Source organism: Mesoplodon mirus (genome assembly GCF_964341445.2).
Source record: "Mesoplodon mirus genome assembly, chromosome: 6".
Taxonomy (NCBI): domain Eukaryota; kingdom Metazoa; phylum Chordata; class Mammalia; order Artiodactyla; family Ziphiidae; genus Mesoplodon; species Mesoplodon mirus.
This window is the reverse complement of record NC_138982.1, coordinates 139,315,758-139,333,885: the sequence shown is the minus strand read 5'-3', so window position 1 is coordinate 139,333,885 and position 18,128 is coordinate 139,315,758. Positions and strand designations below refer to the sequence as shown.

The 18,128-nt window shown below is 43.0% G+C and overlaps 1 protein-coding gene across 2 annotated transcripts in view; it reads left to right on the top strand.

The window, feature by feature from the left end:
- The first annotated feature begins 4,490 nt into the window (after positions 1-4,490).
- VPS26C (VPS26 endosomal protein sorting factor C) overlaps positions 4,491-18,128 on the top strand; it is a 53,374-nt gene continuing 39,736 nt past the window's right edge. The window contains exon 1 of one of the 2 annotated variants that reach the window (XM_082626208.1): positions 4,491-4,706. Coding sequence is in view for 1 of the 2 variants with exons in the window: in XM_082626207.1 (XP_082482333.1) it covers positions 5,103-5,159 (57 nt within the window). In the remaining variant the exon portion in view is untranslated. Of the gene's footprint in view, positions 5,160-18,128 lie in introns of both variants that reach the window. The other variant, XM_082626207.1, reaches the window with a different exon arrangement.

Genomic DNA, 18,128 nt, shown 5'->3' with positions numbered 1-18,128 from the left:
AGCTGATTCACTTTGCTGTACACCTGAAACTAACACAACATTGTAAATCAATTATATTCCAATAAAAATTTAAAAAACAAAAAAGAAAAGAAAATGCCATGTATCTTGGCCAGTGACCCAGCTGCAGTAATTTGCAGTCCATTTCAGCAAAGGCAACACCACGCTAGAGGGCTTCTAGAGAAGCTTGAGCTCTCTCCACCCAACTCACAACGCACTCTTATTTTTTTTATTTTTTTATTTTTTGCTGTACGCGGGCCTCTCACTGTTGTGGCCTCTCCCATTGCGGAGCACGGGCTCCGGATGCGCAGGCTCAGCGGCCATGGCTCACGGGCCCAGCCGCTCCGCGGCATGTGGGATCTTCCCGGACCGGGGCACGAACCCGTGTCCCCTGCATCAGCAGGCGGACTCCCAACCACTGCGCCACCAGGGAAGCCCTGACAACACACTCTTGCTGGATCTGCTCATCCTCTGCTCTGTCACGCTCACTCAGCCTGAGTTTCCCATCATTTTCTGCAGCCCTGTCCATCCCCATCTCCAGGTGGGCTGTTGACTTCAGAGGACAGATAGCCAGACCTCACCCCAGGATCTGTTTTGCTCCATTCTCTGTTCATACCCCTTCCTCTAGACCAGACACATTTCATATCTTTGGAAAAGTGCTCTTTATCACACATTTTTTGATTCAGGGTATAAATTTGATGTAAGGAATGTTGGGGGGCACCTACTAGGAATTACAGGGCATAAAAAATACTTCAGCTAATGGTTAAAAAATATTATCCTACTGCATATATTTATCTTGTCTTCTACTGTGGAATTCAAAGATACGTACAGAGAGATGGTATAATAAAGCTCCATGTTCCCATCAGCCAGCTTCAGTAATTATCAACATCTGTTTCAACAATCATCCTGCCCAGTCACAACTCCTCCCTTCTTCCTGCTGCTCCCCCTCGTCCTGGAGTTATTTTATAACAAATCCCTGATTTCATATCATTTTACTCTGGCCAAATTTTCAAACAATGTTTTTTTTGGGGGGGTGCTGCATTGGGTCTTCGTTGCTGCATCGAACAGTTGTTTTAATAAATTTTCAAATTCTTTTTCGAATAATTTTTCTTCCTTTGGCTGTATCCCATAAGTTTTGATAGGAAGCATTCTTACCTTGTTATTTTTAGCTGGTTATTGTATTTTTATTTACTCCTTGACCTAATGTATTTGGGAAAGAATGTCTTAATCTCCAAGTAGTCAAAGTTTTGGTGGTTAAAGTTTCTGTACTATACCTAGTTAATTGAATTTGAGAGGGTCTTTGTGGCCTAGTGTACAATCAATGCTTATAAATGCATCATGGACACTCAAAAAAGTGAATTCCCTGTAATTCCATCTTATTTTCTTATTTGCTAATTGCTCTTCTTAGTTATTTTGTTAAAGTCCTCTATGTCTTTGTTTTTTATCTGCTTGATCTCTGATACACTGTGTTGTGTTAAAATCTTTTACTTACTGTACCTATTTATCTTTATATGCCCGAATATTTTTGTTGTATATATTTTGTTACTATCTGTTACAGGTTGAATTGTGTCCCCACCAAATTCATATGTTGAAGATCTAACCCCCAGCACCTCAGAATGTGACAGAATTTGGAAATAGGGTCTTTACAGAGTTAATGGAGTTACAGTGAGGTCATTAATGTAGGCCCTAATACAATATGACTGGTGTCTCTACAAAAAGGAAGAATTTGGAGGCATATACACATACAAGGGAGAACGCCCTGTGAAAGTGAAGACACAGAAAAAGAAGACAATGTGAAGGGACACAGGGAGAAGACAGCGGTCTGCAAGCCAAGGAGAGAGGCCTGGAGCTGGTCCTTCCCTCGTGGCCCTAGGAAGGAGCTGATCCTGCCAACACCTTGTTTTAAGACTTCCAGCCTCCAGAACCTAACTTGAAAGCACAATTTCTGTTGTTTTAAGCCACCCAATTTGTAGTACTGTATTTCGTTACAGCTGCACTACTAAACTAATACACCATAAAATTCTGCCATAGTTTTTTTTGTGTGTGTGTGGTACACGGGCCTCTCACTGTTGTGGCCTCTCCCGTTGCGGAGCACAGGCTCCGGACGTGCAGGCCCAGCAGCCATGGCTCACGGGCCCAGCCGCTCCGTGGCATGTGGGATCTTCCCGGACCGGGGCACGAACCCGTGTCCCCTGCATCGGCAGGCGGACTCTCAACCACTGTGCCACCAGGGAAGCCCTGAGGGCAAGTTTTGAAGAGTGAGGTAACTGAGAACTGTTGAGAGCAATACTCTGAGTAGATCAGGGTACATGTCCTTCAGTCCTGAAAGAAGGTCTGAACAGAGAATCACAGCATCCACTAAAAGATGTTTAGTGGGGCCTCTCCTCTTGTCCCAGAACGAGCACTAAGCTCAAGGCTGAAAACAACATAGTACCCCATCTTCTAACAAAAGATGCCACAATTGGAGACAGACACTTTCCCCACGGATTAATAAAAGCTGCAGATCTAGCCCTGCTTCCACGGAATACTTTCTCAATCCTCTCCTTCTCGGTCTATTATCGGAAGGCAGGCGAAGGAATGAAAGGAGGTAGTTGGCCTTGGGGAGTGTTTCTGGTGGGAAGTGATGGAGTGGGGAGGCTGTACGATAATCTCTCCGCTATCAGTAGGGACTACTGGAAGGAGAGGCTGGTGTCCCATTTCCTACCTGCAAACCTGTCTAGTCAGCGTTCTTGCTGATTTACTTCTGTCTGTGTTTCAGGAGGGAGCAAGAAGATGGAAGAGAGGTGGCAGAGTGGAGAACAGAGGCCACGGGCAGCCTCCAGTCTGGCCCTTTTGTGTGGCAAGGGTGCATGTTTCTCAAGTCAGGTGGACTCTGTGGAAGATAAATCGTCTCCAGCTTTCTTGCTGGACCCTCACCCACAAGACTTGGTATACTGCTGGGTGCTGTCAGTGGGGTGATGGAAAAGATCGAGCTGAAGGTAGATCTTCCATGAAAACATACGGAGAGGACAAGGCCCATCAGGTCTTCCCATATGTACCCCCATGAAAGGGGTTTCAAACAAGAGCCAGTTATCCAGAGAAGCAGGGATCAACTAAGATAGAACTCTAGCAGTGGCCAGTTAAGAGAAACTTGCCTCAACACGGAAGCCAGGCCTTCAAGAGGATGTTGAGGAAGTGTCTGAGAGCCAGAACCATGACTTGTACCTTAGCACCCTAAGAATCTAGGATCCCACTCAAGCCACGAGATCAACACTCTGACAGGGTCTGATTTTTAGTAACTTAATTGACCAGAACAGTATCACCTAAGGTGTGGTTAAGGGATAGAAAATATTCAAAAGAGCAGCGATCGGAGAAAAAATGGACTGTTCTTCTGTTTGGAAGCCATCACACGGAGAGGGTCCAACAAACTGTTTACACTGATAACTGCCTGAACTGAAGCTCTCTGCAGTGCACCAGCATTCCAGAAAGACTGTGTACAACCTACATAGATGAGTGAAATACAGCACACTTGTCCTCAACGAACAAGAAATGTTCTGTTACAAAATAAGTATAAAGCAGGTTTGCTGAAGCAAACAAGTCTGGAATGTGGATCCTTTTAAGGTGTTTCTCTTCCTGTTTCCCTGCTTTGTCTACTGAGATTGACATTTTACCATTTGGAAATGATGGGTGAGTCTGGTGGAAAGGGATCCACGTCCTGAATTGCAAATAGACGTGACAGTGATTATTAAGTCCCTAATGAACTGTTTCAGAATTGCTGCGTCTGAGTTGTCAGAAAGGTATCCAAGACCGAGACGAAGCCCCGAGGGCACAGAGGAGCTGAAAACTGAATATTGGGAAACACCGATGTATCAACCTTCAAAAGCAATCGTAGCTACAGCACCATCACTGTTGTCCTGTAAAGCACCTTACATTCCCAAGAGAGAGGCACTCGTGATACTAATTCAGATACCGTTTTACGGAAAAATTCTCATGTAATCCTAAAAGTAACGCACTTAAAAAAACAAATAGCAGAATCAAAGAATTTTAAACAAACAAAAAGCACTGTATTAAGTCAGCTACCAAAACAATGAAAATTTACCTCTCTGCTTATTAGAAAAGTTGTTTAAAACATTGACAAGGGATTTTATTTCAATCAACGTAGTACTGTTGCCTAGCACCGTACTGCTGCCCTGTCTGGAGGCAATCCTCCCACAAAGCAATGTACTCCTTGTGTGTAGTCAGCTCTTGCTGGGAATAAAAAGATTAGGCAGGACCGTTTCTGCTTTGAGGTTTTCATTTCCATGCACTGCCGGGACCCATGGCCTGCGAGCCGCGCCTCCCCACATTCTGCGCACCAATATGAATATTCAACACCCCGTTCCAGGGCGCGCGCCGGGGGAGTACCCACAAGCCCCCGCGGCCCTGCGAGGCTGGGCGAGGTCACCCGCGCTCCCCGAGACCTGGCCGGGGGCGGGGCGGCCAAGCCGCCCGCCAATCCACGTTTTGCAGGCAGAGAGCGCGACGCCTCGGAACGGGCAGGGAGAACTGCCTAGCCGAGGGCGGACACAAGGCCTCCGTCTTCAGAGCCCCCGAAAGAAAGCGAGGGAGGACGATAGATGACGAGAGGAAGGGATTGGAAGGAAAAGCAGCCCCCAGTTATCACCGCCTTAAAGCCAACTCAACAGCGCAACGCCTCTTTGCACCGCACAGCCTGACGGGAGCCTCAGCCTGTACATACTGGCTGCGCCCGCAACGCATCCCTGGCACCGCCCCCTGCCGCGGGGCACGCCGGGAGAGCCGAGTTTCCCCCTTCCTCTAGTAAACGGGCGAGACGAAGGGTATTTCCGGTGTTAACGACTATCTTTACGGAAGAGGTGGGGTTAACCCTGTCCCGCCCCTCCTGGCCGGCGGGGCGAAGACTGACAGTCTTCGGCAAGCGCTAAGGCCCGCCCCTGCGCCGGAAGGAGGAAGGCGGGGGAGTCTAACAGGCGTCAGGCGCGGGGTCACGTGTCGCAACTGCTGGTGGAGAGAAGAAAAGGGCGGGACCCCGGACGGAGGGGTGGGGTGCCTTCTTTTCCCTTGGGTCACGCGCGGCAGGAAGTGGCTCCCGAAACGGAGTATTCGAGATGGGGACCGCCCTGGACATTAAGGTTAAAAGAGCGAACAAGGTTTATCACGCCGGGGTAAGTAGGAGTGGATGTGCCTGCAGGTTCTGTTGTCTCCCAGGTCCCGCATACTTTTGGGTTTTCCTGGGTGGGGCAAGGCGCACCTCCAGGTAAGTCCCGGTCAGGTGCGGACCAGCCAGGTGCATCCCTGCCAGGTACGTCTCGCTTGCGCGGCTGGCTGCTCTAAGAGCGGCCCCCGCCGGAGTCGCCGCCGTGGTTGGGGAGGCATGCAGGGCCGAGAGGCTGGCCCCAGGGCTGCAGCGCTAACCGTCGGGCCCCTTGAACATCCAGCTCGGCCTTGGGCCCCCCGGGCTTGAGCTGTCGCCGTGAGCACTGAGGGGGGAGGAGCTTGATGACCAAACGCCCCGTTCCTCACTTCTAAGTTGAGTGCAAAGGTCTAAGGACAGAAAGGCAGAATTAACCTTGGAAGCAGAAATACGCACTTTAGGCCGTGCTCAGCTTTAACACCATACAAAAGTTATTCATTTCTCTGGTTTTGTTGTTTTAATAACATACAAAACGAATAGCATATTAAAATGCAAGTCAGAAAAAATGTTAACTATGCCATTAACAAGTTTTGGGCCACTGGCTACTTAACCTCTTAGGGCGTCATTTTCCTTATTTACCAAATGAGGATGCAAGGTTCCTCTACCTCTAAGTCGCGGAATCTCAACCCTTGCTGTACATCAGAATCCATCACTCAGGGGAATTTAAAAATACGCTAACTGGGGTCTCACACCCAGAGACACCAGTGATTCTGATGTGCAGCCAGGGTTGAAATCACAGCCAGCTCTCACAGTCTGTGGAATAAAATTGAGAGTAGTGGTTGGTCACGTGAATGCAGGGAGGTCTCAAAAGGGACGCTAAAGCCTTTCGGTGCAAGATATTTGCGGAAACCTAATATTACAGATTCAATTGGTCATCTCCAGATTATTAATTACAGAGCGGAAGAGTTACCTTTATAGTGGAGGAATCTGCTAGTCACCATCCTAACCACGACCAACAATGAATACCACCTTTCCATCACTGTTACCACTAATGAGACTGACATGTTCTGGCATAACAATAGAGGGTTCTGGCATGGAAAACTGAGGATACAACTCACCTATGTAGCCTTCCTGCCATAAATGCTTAACTTCCCTCAGTTCATAAGGAAACAGGCATATTCATATTGAGAAACAGTCTGTACAGTAATTGGCCTGGATTCTTCAAATATGTTAGTGTCATTAAAAAGAATTTTTTTAGATTCAAGAGATGAAAGGGATTTGAAAACCAAATAGAGTACCTAATTTTTGATAAATTTGAATATGGGCTATATGTTAAATACAAGTTTTGTTTTGGTGTTAATTTTCCCCAGTATGATATTCATATTTTGGTTATGTGGGAGAATACTCCACGTGCTGAAGTGCTTAGGAGTGAAGTGTCACAATAACTAAATTTTAAATGGTCCAGCCATATTGTGTGTGTGCGCACATGTGAGGAGAAAGAAAGCAAATGTGCCAAAATGTTAACAACTGGTGACTCTAGTTGAAACTTATATGGGTCTACTTTGTATTCTTTATTGGGATCTAATACCATAAAATTCACCCTTTTCGAGTGTACAATTCAGTGGTTGTAATATATTCAGGGTTGTGCAACCATCACCACCATCTAATTTTAGAATATTTTTATCACCCCCAAAAGAAACCCTGTACCCATGAGTAGAGTAGTCATTCCTAATTCCCTCTCCTTCTTAGCCCCTGGCAGTCACAGATCTACTTTCTGTCTCAGTGGATTTGGCTAATTAGGACATTTCATGTATATGGGATCATACAGTGTGTGGCCTTTTGTGAGTGGCTTCTTCACTTAGCATAATGTGTTCAACGGTCATGCATGTTGGAGCATGTATCAGTTCCTCATTTGTTTTAATGGCTGAATAGTAATCTGTTGTATGGATATGTCACATTTTATGTATCCATTCATCTGTTGATGGACACTTGGGTTGTTTTCACTTTTTGACTATCATGAATAATGCTACTATGAACATTCTAGTACAAGTTTCTGTGTGAACATATGTTTGCGTTTCTCTTGGATATATACCTAGGAGTGGATTTGCTGGGTGATATGGTAAATTTATGTTTAGTTTTTTGAAGACCTACCAAACTGTTTTCCAAAGCACAACTTCACACTCCACTAGCAGTGTGTGAGAGTTCCAATTTTTCCTCTACTTTGTATTCTCATAACTTTTTTGTAGCTTGGAAAATATCAAAATAAGAATTGGGGGAGGCAGTGACAGGCGATATGTACACTTAACTTTAATACTTATTATTTTCATTCAGAAGTTAGCAGATTCCATTCAGAGATGTTATAGCAGCTGAGATGCTGAAACGTTTTCTGTGGTTTAAAATATGGTATCAGTAATGAAAAGTACATTTGAAAAAGTTGAAGAGATGGAATCATCCATTTGACCCAGCTGGAAGTCTTAACGCAGCCAGGACCACTCCTTGTGGGTGGCAGGGTGGAAGGGGGTATTAGCTCTGCTCATCCGATGCACATCCCTTCATGCCAGGATAAGGAACAGAATCTGCACCTGTTGGTTTATGACAGTATTTCCCAGTCTTCACTTTTACACTTAATGTATTTTACACTAAATGCATTTCAAAAGGAGACCTCATATGGCAACTGTGAAAGAAAACCCTGTGTAACTTCTCCTAAATAGAGGGTTGCTGTGTACAGTTGACCCTTGAACAATGCAAGGGTTTGAGGTGCCAACCCCACGTGCAGTCGAAAATCTGTGTTTCACTTTTGACTCCCCCCAAACTTGACTACCAATAGACTACTGCTGACCGGAAGCCTTACCAATAACACACACTGTTAACACATATTTTGTGTGTTGTATGTATCATATACTGTATGCTTACAATGAAGTAAGCTAGAGAAAAGGAAATGTTATTTAGAAAATTGTAAGGAAGAAAAAATACATTTATAGAGCATTGTACTGTATTTTTCAATGCCATAGCTTGTCTCTTTACAGGGTGACTCGTCTGTCAGTACCTACAAATCAATATTGTCTTATATGATACAAAACACTGTAGATACTATATGTATTACTAATACCAGACATCAAAAATCAAGAGATAATGTGAAAAATAAATTCACATTTATTTACAGATGTAACACTTCATGCCCTGATAATGAATAAGCAACAGTATGATTGCTTTGTGGTAGCCTAGCCTATACACCGATGTCACATTCGTGACATAACTAACTTTTTCTTAATTTTTTCCATGTTTCTAGGCTATATGGTTTTTCTTGTGAGTTTTTTCAAATCGTCACAAATCTCAAAAACTTTTTCCAATATATTTATTGAAAAAAATCCACCGTGGGCCCACACAGTTTAAACGCATGTTGTCCAAGGGTCCACTGTATATTTTTTAAAGCCAAAAAAAGTTGTTAAATGAATAAGTCTAATCACTGGACAAAAATATACACCTGGAAACGCGTGCTCTGACTCGTGTTGGATGGACTCCGTCATCTGTGGTTAAGGATGGGCAGAGGAGGCAACCAGCACTGTCAGGGCTGCTCTCAGAGCCCCAGGGAGAAGGACCCTCCGAGGTCTCAGTGCCCACAGACAGCGCGTGTCTCAAGCCCAGTTTGCACCATGGTTGTACAAGGGGGGTCCTGTCTGTCTCACCGTCTCGACTCTTAGCTGGCGGCAGGTGGGACTAATAAATACAAATTTTCAGTTTTCTCAGTACAGCTCAACAGTATTGGTAAAGGTTCGGTTGCTATAAATCGGACTCATCCATGCGCCTGCCAGAGCACAGCACCTGTAACTGTCCTGGTTTGCTCGAGGTGGCTGCCCCCTGTGTTCTCGGGTTTTAAGTGCTTGTCATTCAAGTGAAACGTGTTTGTCCATTTAACGACAGTCTTACGTTCCACCTGAGGGACTCGGGAAACCCTGGTGTAGGGTTTTGTGAGCCTGGCAGCATCGCTCCCATTTTACTAATGAGGAAACTGAGGCCTAGACAAGTTAAGGAATTTGCCCCACATCACCCAGCTAATGACAGCCTGGATTCCAGTGCAGGTCATCAGATTGCAGAGTGTGTCCAGCCAACACTCTTATTACACCTCCTCCCTAAGAGCGCCCATTTTTGTGCAAAATGGAGGAGCTTTTTACGTAGGAATAGTAGTTATTAGTTTCCTAGGAGTGCTGTGAATAACATTGTAATATTTCAGTTAAAAAGCTGCTGTGACGACTCCTCGGAGCACGTGCAGCCAAGTCTGTTCCTGTGATTTTCAGTATCTTAGTTGTTGTGGAAGCATTTGAAAATGGTTTTGATTCTGTGGACACCAGAGAACCTAAGTTATTCTTGGGTTTAAAATTGTCATTTGGGTTTTTCCTAGAAAAAGCCGCTCATTCAAAGTGGTGGTGTTTTTTAAAAAAATCACAGTTGACTAATTTTTAAAAATATAACAAAACATTTGACAGAAGGCTGGAAAGTGAAAAGTCAAGTTCTTCCTCTTTCAGACCACTTTTTCTGTCCCTGGACGTATCCGCTGACCGTTTATGTACTATTCCAGACATTTCCTATGAGTAATAGTTGCACATGTACGCAGACACGCACGCAGACATACACAAAACTTGTTCTTTTTGCTGAACGGTATATCCTTATCTTGGATAGCTTTCCGTATCACCACATCTTCATCAACTCATTCTTTTCAGACTGTTACTGAATCAAAACAGATTTATTTATTTATTTATTGGTCTTCGCTGGCGGCGCAGTGGTTGAGAGTCCGCCTGCCGACACAGGGGACGCGGGTTCGTGCCCTGGTCCGGGAGGATCCCACATGCCGCAGAGCGGCTGGGCCCGTGAGCCATGGCCGCTGAGCCTGCGCGTCCGGAGCCTGTGCTCCGCAACGGGAGAGGCCACAACAGTGCGAGGCCTGCGTACCGGTAAAAAAACAAAACAAAACGAAACAAAAACAACAGATTTATTCAACCAGTGTCTGAATCTCCTTACAGGTCTGGAGAGAAGCAGGTAAAGAGAAAACAAAAGGTGCTAACGTACTTGTGCTGGAATGGGTGCATCTCTGGTGTGTGAGGGAGCTCAGAGGAAGGTGTAGTCGTTTGGGGGTGGGGGGAGGGCCCTTCTGGAGCTTCACTGAGGCAGTGATGCTCCAGCCTACTTCTGAAAGCTGTGTGCGGGCCGGGGTCTCCCTCCCCACCTGGCACTGTGTGTGTGTTTCCATCAGAAGGAGCAGACAGTGTGAACACAGTGGGCAGGAGCTGGCAGACATTGGTGGGGCAGTGAGTCCAGTGAACGGCGTCGTTCACTCCATCTCCCCACCTTTCACTGCTGCTCATGCTCATCTCGTTTGACAGTCATCTGTTTTAATGGTTTTTTTTTTTACATCTTTATTGGAGTAGAATTGCTTTACAGTGTTGTGTTAGTTTCTGCTGTGTAACAAAGTGAATCAGCCATACGTATGCATATATCCCCATATCCCCTTCCTCTTGCGTCTCCTTCCCACCCTCCCTATCCCACCCCCCTCTAGGTGGTCACAAAGCACCGAGCTGATCTCCCTATGCTATGCAGCTGCTTCCCACTAGCTATCTATTTTACACTTGGTAGTATTTATAAGTCCATGCCACACTCTCACTTCGTCCCAGCTTACCCTTCCTGCTCCCCGTGTCCTCAAGTCCATTCTCTACGTCTGTGTCTTTATTCCTGTTCTGCCCCTATGTTCATCAGAACCATTTTCTTTTAGATTCCATATCTATGTGTTAGCATACGGTGTTTGTTTTTCTCTTTCTGACTTACTTTACTCTGTATGACAGTCTGTAGGTCCATCCACCTCACTACAAATAACTCAATTTCATTTCTTTTTATGGCTGAGGAGTATTCCATTGTATGTATGTGCCACATCTTCTTTGTCCATTCATCTGTCGATGGACACTTAGGTTGCTTCCATGTCCTGGCTATTGTAAATAGAGCTACAATGAACATTGTGGTATGACTCTTTTTTAATTATATATGTTTATTTATTTATTTATTTTCAGCTGCATTGGGTCGTCGTTGCTGCACGCGAGCTTTCTCTAGTTAAAGCGAGCGGAGGCTACTCTTCGTTGTGGTGCGCAGGCTTCTCATTGTGGTGGCTTCTCTTTTTACGGAGCACGGGCTCTAGGCGCGCAGGCTTCAGTAGTTGTGGCACACGGGCTCTAGAGCGCAGGCTTAGTAGTTGTGGCGCACGGGCTTAGTTGCTCCACGGCATGTGGGATCTTCCTGTACCTGGGCTCGAACCCGTCGCCCCTACATTAGCAGGCAGATTCTTAACCATTGTGCCACCAGGGAAGTCCTACATGACTCTTTTTGAATTATGGTTTTCTCAGGGTATATGCCCAGTAGTGGGATTGCTGGGTTGTGTGGTAGTTCTATTTTTAGTTTTTTTTTTTTTCCCATACGCGGGCCTCTCACTGTTGTGGCCTCTCCCGTTGTGGAGCACAGGCTCCGGACGCGCAGACTCAGCGGCCATGGCTCACGTCCCAGCCGCTCTGTGGCATGTGGGATCTTCCCAGACCAGGGCATGAACCCGTGTCGCCTGCATCGGCAGGCGGACTCTCAACCACTGCGCCACCTGGGAAGCCCCTATTTTTAGTTTTTTAAGAAACCTCCATACTGTTCTCCGTAGTGGCTGTATCAATTTACATTCCCACCAACAGTGCGAGAGGGTTCCCTTTTCTCCACACCCTCTCCAGCATTTATTGTTTGTAGATTTTTTGATGATGGCCATTCTGACTGTAGTGAGGTGATGATACCTCGTTGTAGTTTTGATTTGCATTTCTCTAATGGTTAGTGATGTTGAGCATCCTTTCATGTGTTTGTTGGCAATCTGTATATCTTCTTTGGAGAAATGTCTATTTACCTCTTCTGCCCATTTTTAGATTAGGTTGTTTGTTTTTTAGATATTAAGCTGCATGAGCTGCTTGTATATTTTGGAGCTTAATCCTTTGTCAGTTGCTTCATTTGCAAATATTTTCTCCTACTCTGAGGGTTGTTTTTTCATCTTTTTTATGGTTTCCTTTGCTATGCAAAAGCTTTTAAAGTTCATTAGGTCCCATTTGTTTATTTTTGTTTTTATTTGCATTTCTCTAGGAGGTGGGTCGAAAAGGATCTTGCTGTGATTTATGTCATAGAGTGTTCTGCCTATGTTTTTCTCTAAGTTTTAGAGTGTCTGGCTTTACCTTTAGGTCTTTAATCCATTTTCAGTTTATTTTTGTCTATGGTGTTAGGAAGTGTTCTAATTTCATTCTTTTACATGTAGCTGTCCAGTTTTCCCAGCACCGCTTATTGAAGAGGCTGTCTTTTCTCCATTGTATACTCTTGCCTCCTTTATCAAAGATAAGGTGACCATCTGTGCGTGGGTTTATCTCTGGGCTTTCTATCCTGTTCCATTGATCTATATTTCTGGTTTTGTGCCAGTACCATACTGTCTTTTTTGTTGCAGTGCTAAATGGGAGTGTTTCCTTAATTTCTTTTTCAGATTTTTCATCAGTATATAGGAATGCAGGAGATTTCTGTGCATTAATTTTGTATCCTGCTACTCTACCAGATTCATTGATTAGCTCTAGTAGTTTTCTGGTAGCATCTTTAGGATTCTCTATGTATAGTATCATGTCATCTGCAAATAGTGACAGTTTTACTTCTTCTTTTCTGATTTGGATTCCTTTTATTTCTTTTTCTTCTCTGATTGCTGTGGCTAAAACTTCCAAACCTGTGTTGAATAACAGTGGGGAGAGTGGGCAACCTTGTCTTGTTCCTGATCTTAGAGGGAGTGGTTTCAGTTTTTCACCATTGAGAATGATGTTAGCTGTGGGTTTGTCATATATGGCCTGTATTATGTTGAGATAGGTTCCCTCTATGCCTACTTTCTGGAGAGCTTTTATCATAAATGGGTGTTGAATTTTGTCAAAAGTCTTTCTGCATCTATTGAGATTATCCTGTGGTTTTTATGCTTCAACTTATTAATATGGTGTATCACATTGATTTGCATATATTGAAGAATCCTTGCATTCCTAGGATAAACTCCACTTGATCATGGTGTATGATCCTTTTAATGTGCTGTTGGATTCTGTTTGCTAGTATTTTGTTAAGGATTTTTGCATCTATTTTCATCAGAGATATTGGCCTGTAGTTTTCTTTTTTTGTGACATCTTTGTCTGGTTTTGGTATCAGGGTGATGGTCCCTCATAGAATGAGTTTGGGAGGGTTTCTCCCTCTGCTATATTTTGGAAGAGTTTGAGAAGGATAGGTGTTAGCTCTTCTCTAAATGTTTGATAGAATTCGCCTGTGAAGCCATCTGGTCCTGGGCTTTTGTTTGTTGGAAGATTTTTCATCACAGTTTCAATTTCATCGCTTGTGATTGGTCTGTTTATATTTTCTGTTTCTTCCTGGTTCAGTCTTGGAAGGTTCTGCTTTTCTAAGAATTTGTCCATTTCTTCCAGGTTGTCCATTTTATTGGTATATAGTTGCTTGTAGTAATCTCTCATGATCCTTTGTATTTCTGCAGCGTCAGTTGTTACTTCTCCTTTTTCATTTCTAAGTCTGTTGATTTGAGTCTTCTCCCTTTTTCTTGGTGAGTCTGGCTAATGGTTTATCAATTTTGTTTATCTTAAAGAACTAGCTGCAGTTTTATTGATCTTTGTTATTGTTTCTTTCATTTCTTTTTCATTTATTTCTGATCTTATCTTTATGGTTTCTTTCCTTCTGCTAACTTTGGGGGTTATTTATTCTTCTTTCTCTAATTGCTTTCGGTGTAAGGTTAGGTTGTTTATTTGAGATTTTTCTCGTTTCTTGAGGTAAGATTGTATTGCTATAAGCTTCCCTCTTAGAACTGCTTTTGCTGCGTCCCACAGGTTTTGGGTTGTAGTGTGTTCATTGTCATTTGTTTCTAGGTGTTTTTTGATTTCCTCTTTGATTTCTTCAGTGATCTCTTGGTTATTTAGTAGCATATTGTTTAGCCTCCATGTGTTCGTATTTTTTACAGACTTTTTCCTGTAATTGATATCTAGTCTCATTGTTGTGGTCGGAAAAGATACTTGATACAATTTCAATTTTCTTAAATTTACCAAGGCTTGATTTCTGACCCAAGATATGATCTATCTTGGAGAATGTTCCATGAGCACTTGAAAAGAAAGTGTATTCTGTTGTTTTTGAATGGAATGTCCTATAAATATCAATTAAGTCCATCTTGTTTATTGTATCATTTAAAGCTTGTGTTTCCTTAATTATTTTGATTTTGGATGATCTGTCCATTGTTGAAAGGGGGGTGTTAAAGTCTCCTACTATGATTGTGTTACTGTCGATTTACCCTTTTATGGCTGTTAGCATTTGCCTTATGTATTGAGGTGCTCCTATGTTGGGTGCATAAGTATTTACAATTGTTATATCTTCTTCTTGGATTGATCCCTTGATCATAATGTAGCGTCCTTCTTTGTCTCTTGTAATAGTCTTTATTTTAAAGTCTATTTTGTCTGATATAACAATTGCTACTCCAGCTTTCTTTTGATTTCCATTTGCATGGAATATCTTTTTCCATCCCCTCACATTCAGTCTGTACGTGTCACTAGGTCTGAAGTGGGTCTCTTGTAGACAGCATATGTACAGGTCTTGTTTTTGTATCCATTCAGCCAGTCTATGTCTTTTTGGTTGGAGCATTTAATCCATTTACATTTAAGGTAATTATCGATATGTATATTCCTATTCCCATTTTCTTAACTGTTTTGGGTTCGTTATTGTAGGCCTTTTCCTTCTCTTGTGTTTCTTGCCTAGAGAAGTTCCTTTAGCATTTGTTGTAAAGCTGGTTTGGTGGTGCTGAATTCTCTTAACTTTTGCTTATCTGTAAAGGTTTTAATTTCTCTATCGAATCTGAATGAGATCCTTGCTGGGTAGAGTAATCTTGGTTGTAGATTTTTCCCTTTCATCACTTTAAATATGTCCTGCCACTCCCGTCTTGCTTGCAGAGTTTCTGCTGAAAAATCAGCTGTTAACCTTATGGGGATTCCCTTGTATGTTATTTGTTGCTTTTCCCTGGCTGCTTTTAATATTTTTCTTTGTATTTAATTTTTGATAGTTTGATTAATTTGTGTCTCGGTGTGTTTCTCTTTGGGTTTATCCTGTATGGTACTCTCTTTGCCTTGGACTTGACTATTTCCTTTTCCATGTTAGGGAAGTTTTTGACTATAATCTCTTCAAATATTTTCTCAGACCCTTTTTTTTTCTTCTTCTTTTTCTGGGACCCCTATAATTCAAATGTTGGTTTGTTTAATTTTGTCCCAGAGGTTTCTGAGACTGTCGTCAATTCTTTTCATTCTTTTTTCTTTAGTCTGCTTCCTGGCAGTTATTTCCACCATTTTATCTTCCAGGTCACTTATCCATTCTTCTGCCTCAGTTATTCTGTTATTGATTCCTTCTAGAGTATTTTTAATTTCAATTGTTCATCACTGTTTGTTTGTGCTTTCTTTCTTCTAGATCCTTGTTAAATGTTTTTTGTATTTTCTCCATTCTGTTTCCAAGATTTTGGATCATCTTTACTATCATTACTCTGAGTTCTTTTTCAGGTAGGTTGCCTATTTTGTCTTCATTTATTTGGTCTTGAAGGTTTTTACCTTGCTCCTTCATCTTTAACGTACTTTTGTCTTTTTTTTTTTTTTTTTTTTTGATGGGTGGTGCTGTATTCTTGTCTTACTTGTTGTTTGGCCTGAGACGTCCAGCACTGGAGTTTGTGGGCAGTTAGATAGAGCTGGGTCTTGGTGCTGAGATGAGGACTTCCAGGAGGCCTTTTTCCAACTGATATTCTCTGGGGTCTAAGGTTCTCTGTTTGTCCAGTGGTTTGGACTCAGAGCTCCCACCACTGGACTCAGAGCTCAGGCCTGACCTCCGGCCTGGGAACCAAGATCTTGCAAGCTTCGTGGAGTGGTTAAAAAAAAAAAAAAAGGAAGAGAGAAAGGATGAAAGGAGCAGTATGATACCAAAGAATAAAGAACAAAATAAAATTAGAAAGATAAAAAGTGTATTAGGAAAAATAAAACTATAGTTGAATCAACTGCAACAAGGTAAAATAAAACCACAGCAGAAAAAAGAAAAAAAAGGGGGGGGGAGCAAGCTAAAAGGAGATAGATCACTAACAAAGTATAAAGAATAAAATAAAATTAGAAAAATAAAAGATCTATTAGAAAGAATAAAAATATAAAAGAATCAACAACAGTGAATTAACAAGGTAAAACAGAACCCTGATCTAAAAGAGGACAAAAGAAAAGAAAGGAAAAAAAAAAAGCCTTGGCTATGGGGGCAAAGTTTAGGCGCCGGGAGGTAGGGTGGTGTGGAGCTTAGGCAGGGGCAGGGTTCAAGTTGGGACGGGGCCTAGGCCGGGGTGGGGGGGTGCGTGACATTCCAGCGTGGGGCGGGGACTCTGCTTAGGGCCTGCTTAGGGAAGGGTAGAGGCAACCTGTGGGAAGCAAGGCCTCTGGGATGTGGGCTTCCAGAGTTTGAAGGTGGGGCCCTGGTGGGGGGGTGTGGGTGGGGTTTAGGCCCCGAGCATTGGAGGGGGTCTCAGAGGGGGTCTTCGCGTGTAGGGGTGCAGGGGCAGGGCTCAGGTTCTCCCCGACAGGAGGGAGGCTTCCAGGGCAGAGGCTTAGGCCGGGGAGCCCAAGAGGCTCCCTGGTGCCTAAGTGGACAGGGAAAGCACTGGCTGCGTTCCCTTCCGTTCCTTCATGCCCCTCCCCCACTTGACAGTGATTTTTTTTTTTTAAGTGACTTTGCTATATTCTCTTCCCAGAATATTTATTTTCTTTGCCTTGGGTTTATTCTGCTCTTCTCCTGTGTTTTTTGTTTGTTGTGTTTTTTTGTTTTGACCAAGCCTGGCAGCATGCAGGGTCTTAGTTCCCTGACTAGGGATCAAATGCATGCCCCTTGCAGTGGAAACACAGAGTCCTAACCACTGGACCACCAGGGAAGTCCCTGTTTTCGTTTTTTAATTTCATAAATTGGCTGTTTAGCTTACCAAATTGTAACCATCTTTTTAAAATGCAGACACTTTTCTCTAAGTACAACTTTAGTTGCATCCCATAAGTTTTTGTTTTTAATAGGTTGGTGAATTATTGTAAAGCAGACGCCCTTGAAACCCCACCCAGGTCCTACAGGAAAGGAGCAGGGGACCAGGAGAGAGGGAGAGATTGGAAGAAGTCGAATCACTGCCTAGATGCTGGCAGAAGGTGCTGTTCCAAAAGATGGTGTTGCGGCTTCATGGTTTAGCAGCCTGATGTTCTGTGGGGATGTGGGAAGACCCCCAAAAAAAGCTCCACTGCCCTGTCCCTCAAGATTTGATTGTCAACTTAAATTTCTTCTCATTTCCATTATGATCTTTTTCTTTGACATGTGAGTTGCTTAGAAGTGTGTGTTCTAATTTCTGTTATAAAAACTCTCACTAGAGGCTTATAGTAATTCCCAAATTTAATATTTAAATTTTAGAGAAGTCCTTATGAGAAGAGTAACTTTAACCAGAAAGTGAGGTTGTGATGAAAAAGAATGCCAGGAAATTCCAGTGGTCAGAGAAAAGAAAGACTAACACGGGATTGTTTTCTATAATTTAGTAGTAACCTGTAATGGGTTGCCAGCATACTTTATATATACCGCAGTCATCGCACTGATTAACTTCTGTTGTAATTAACTTGTTCTCTGAGTCGGCCTAACTAAAATAATTTGTTTATATTTGTATTCCTAGGCCTTTCAGTACCTGCCACTTGGTAAGTGCTCAGAAACTTTATTAAATGATAGTTGAAGCCTTAAAACATAGACTTTAAGCAAAATTCATAAGACTAATAGTTTTATGAATGCATTGATCAGAAAAGGAAAACTGTTGTCTTATAGGTATAGTACAGATTTTGCTTTGTAATTATAAATAATATTCTATACATAAATTTTAGACAGATGCTGTTAAGATTCTTAT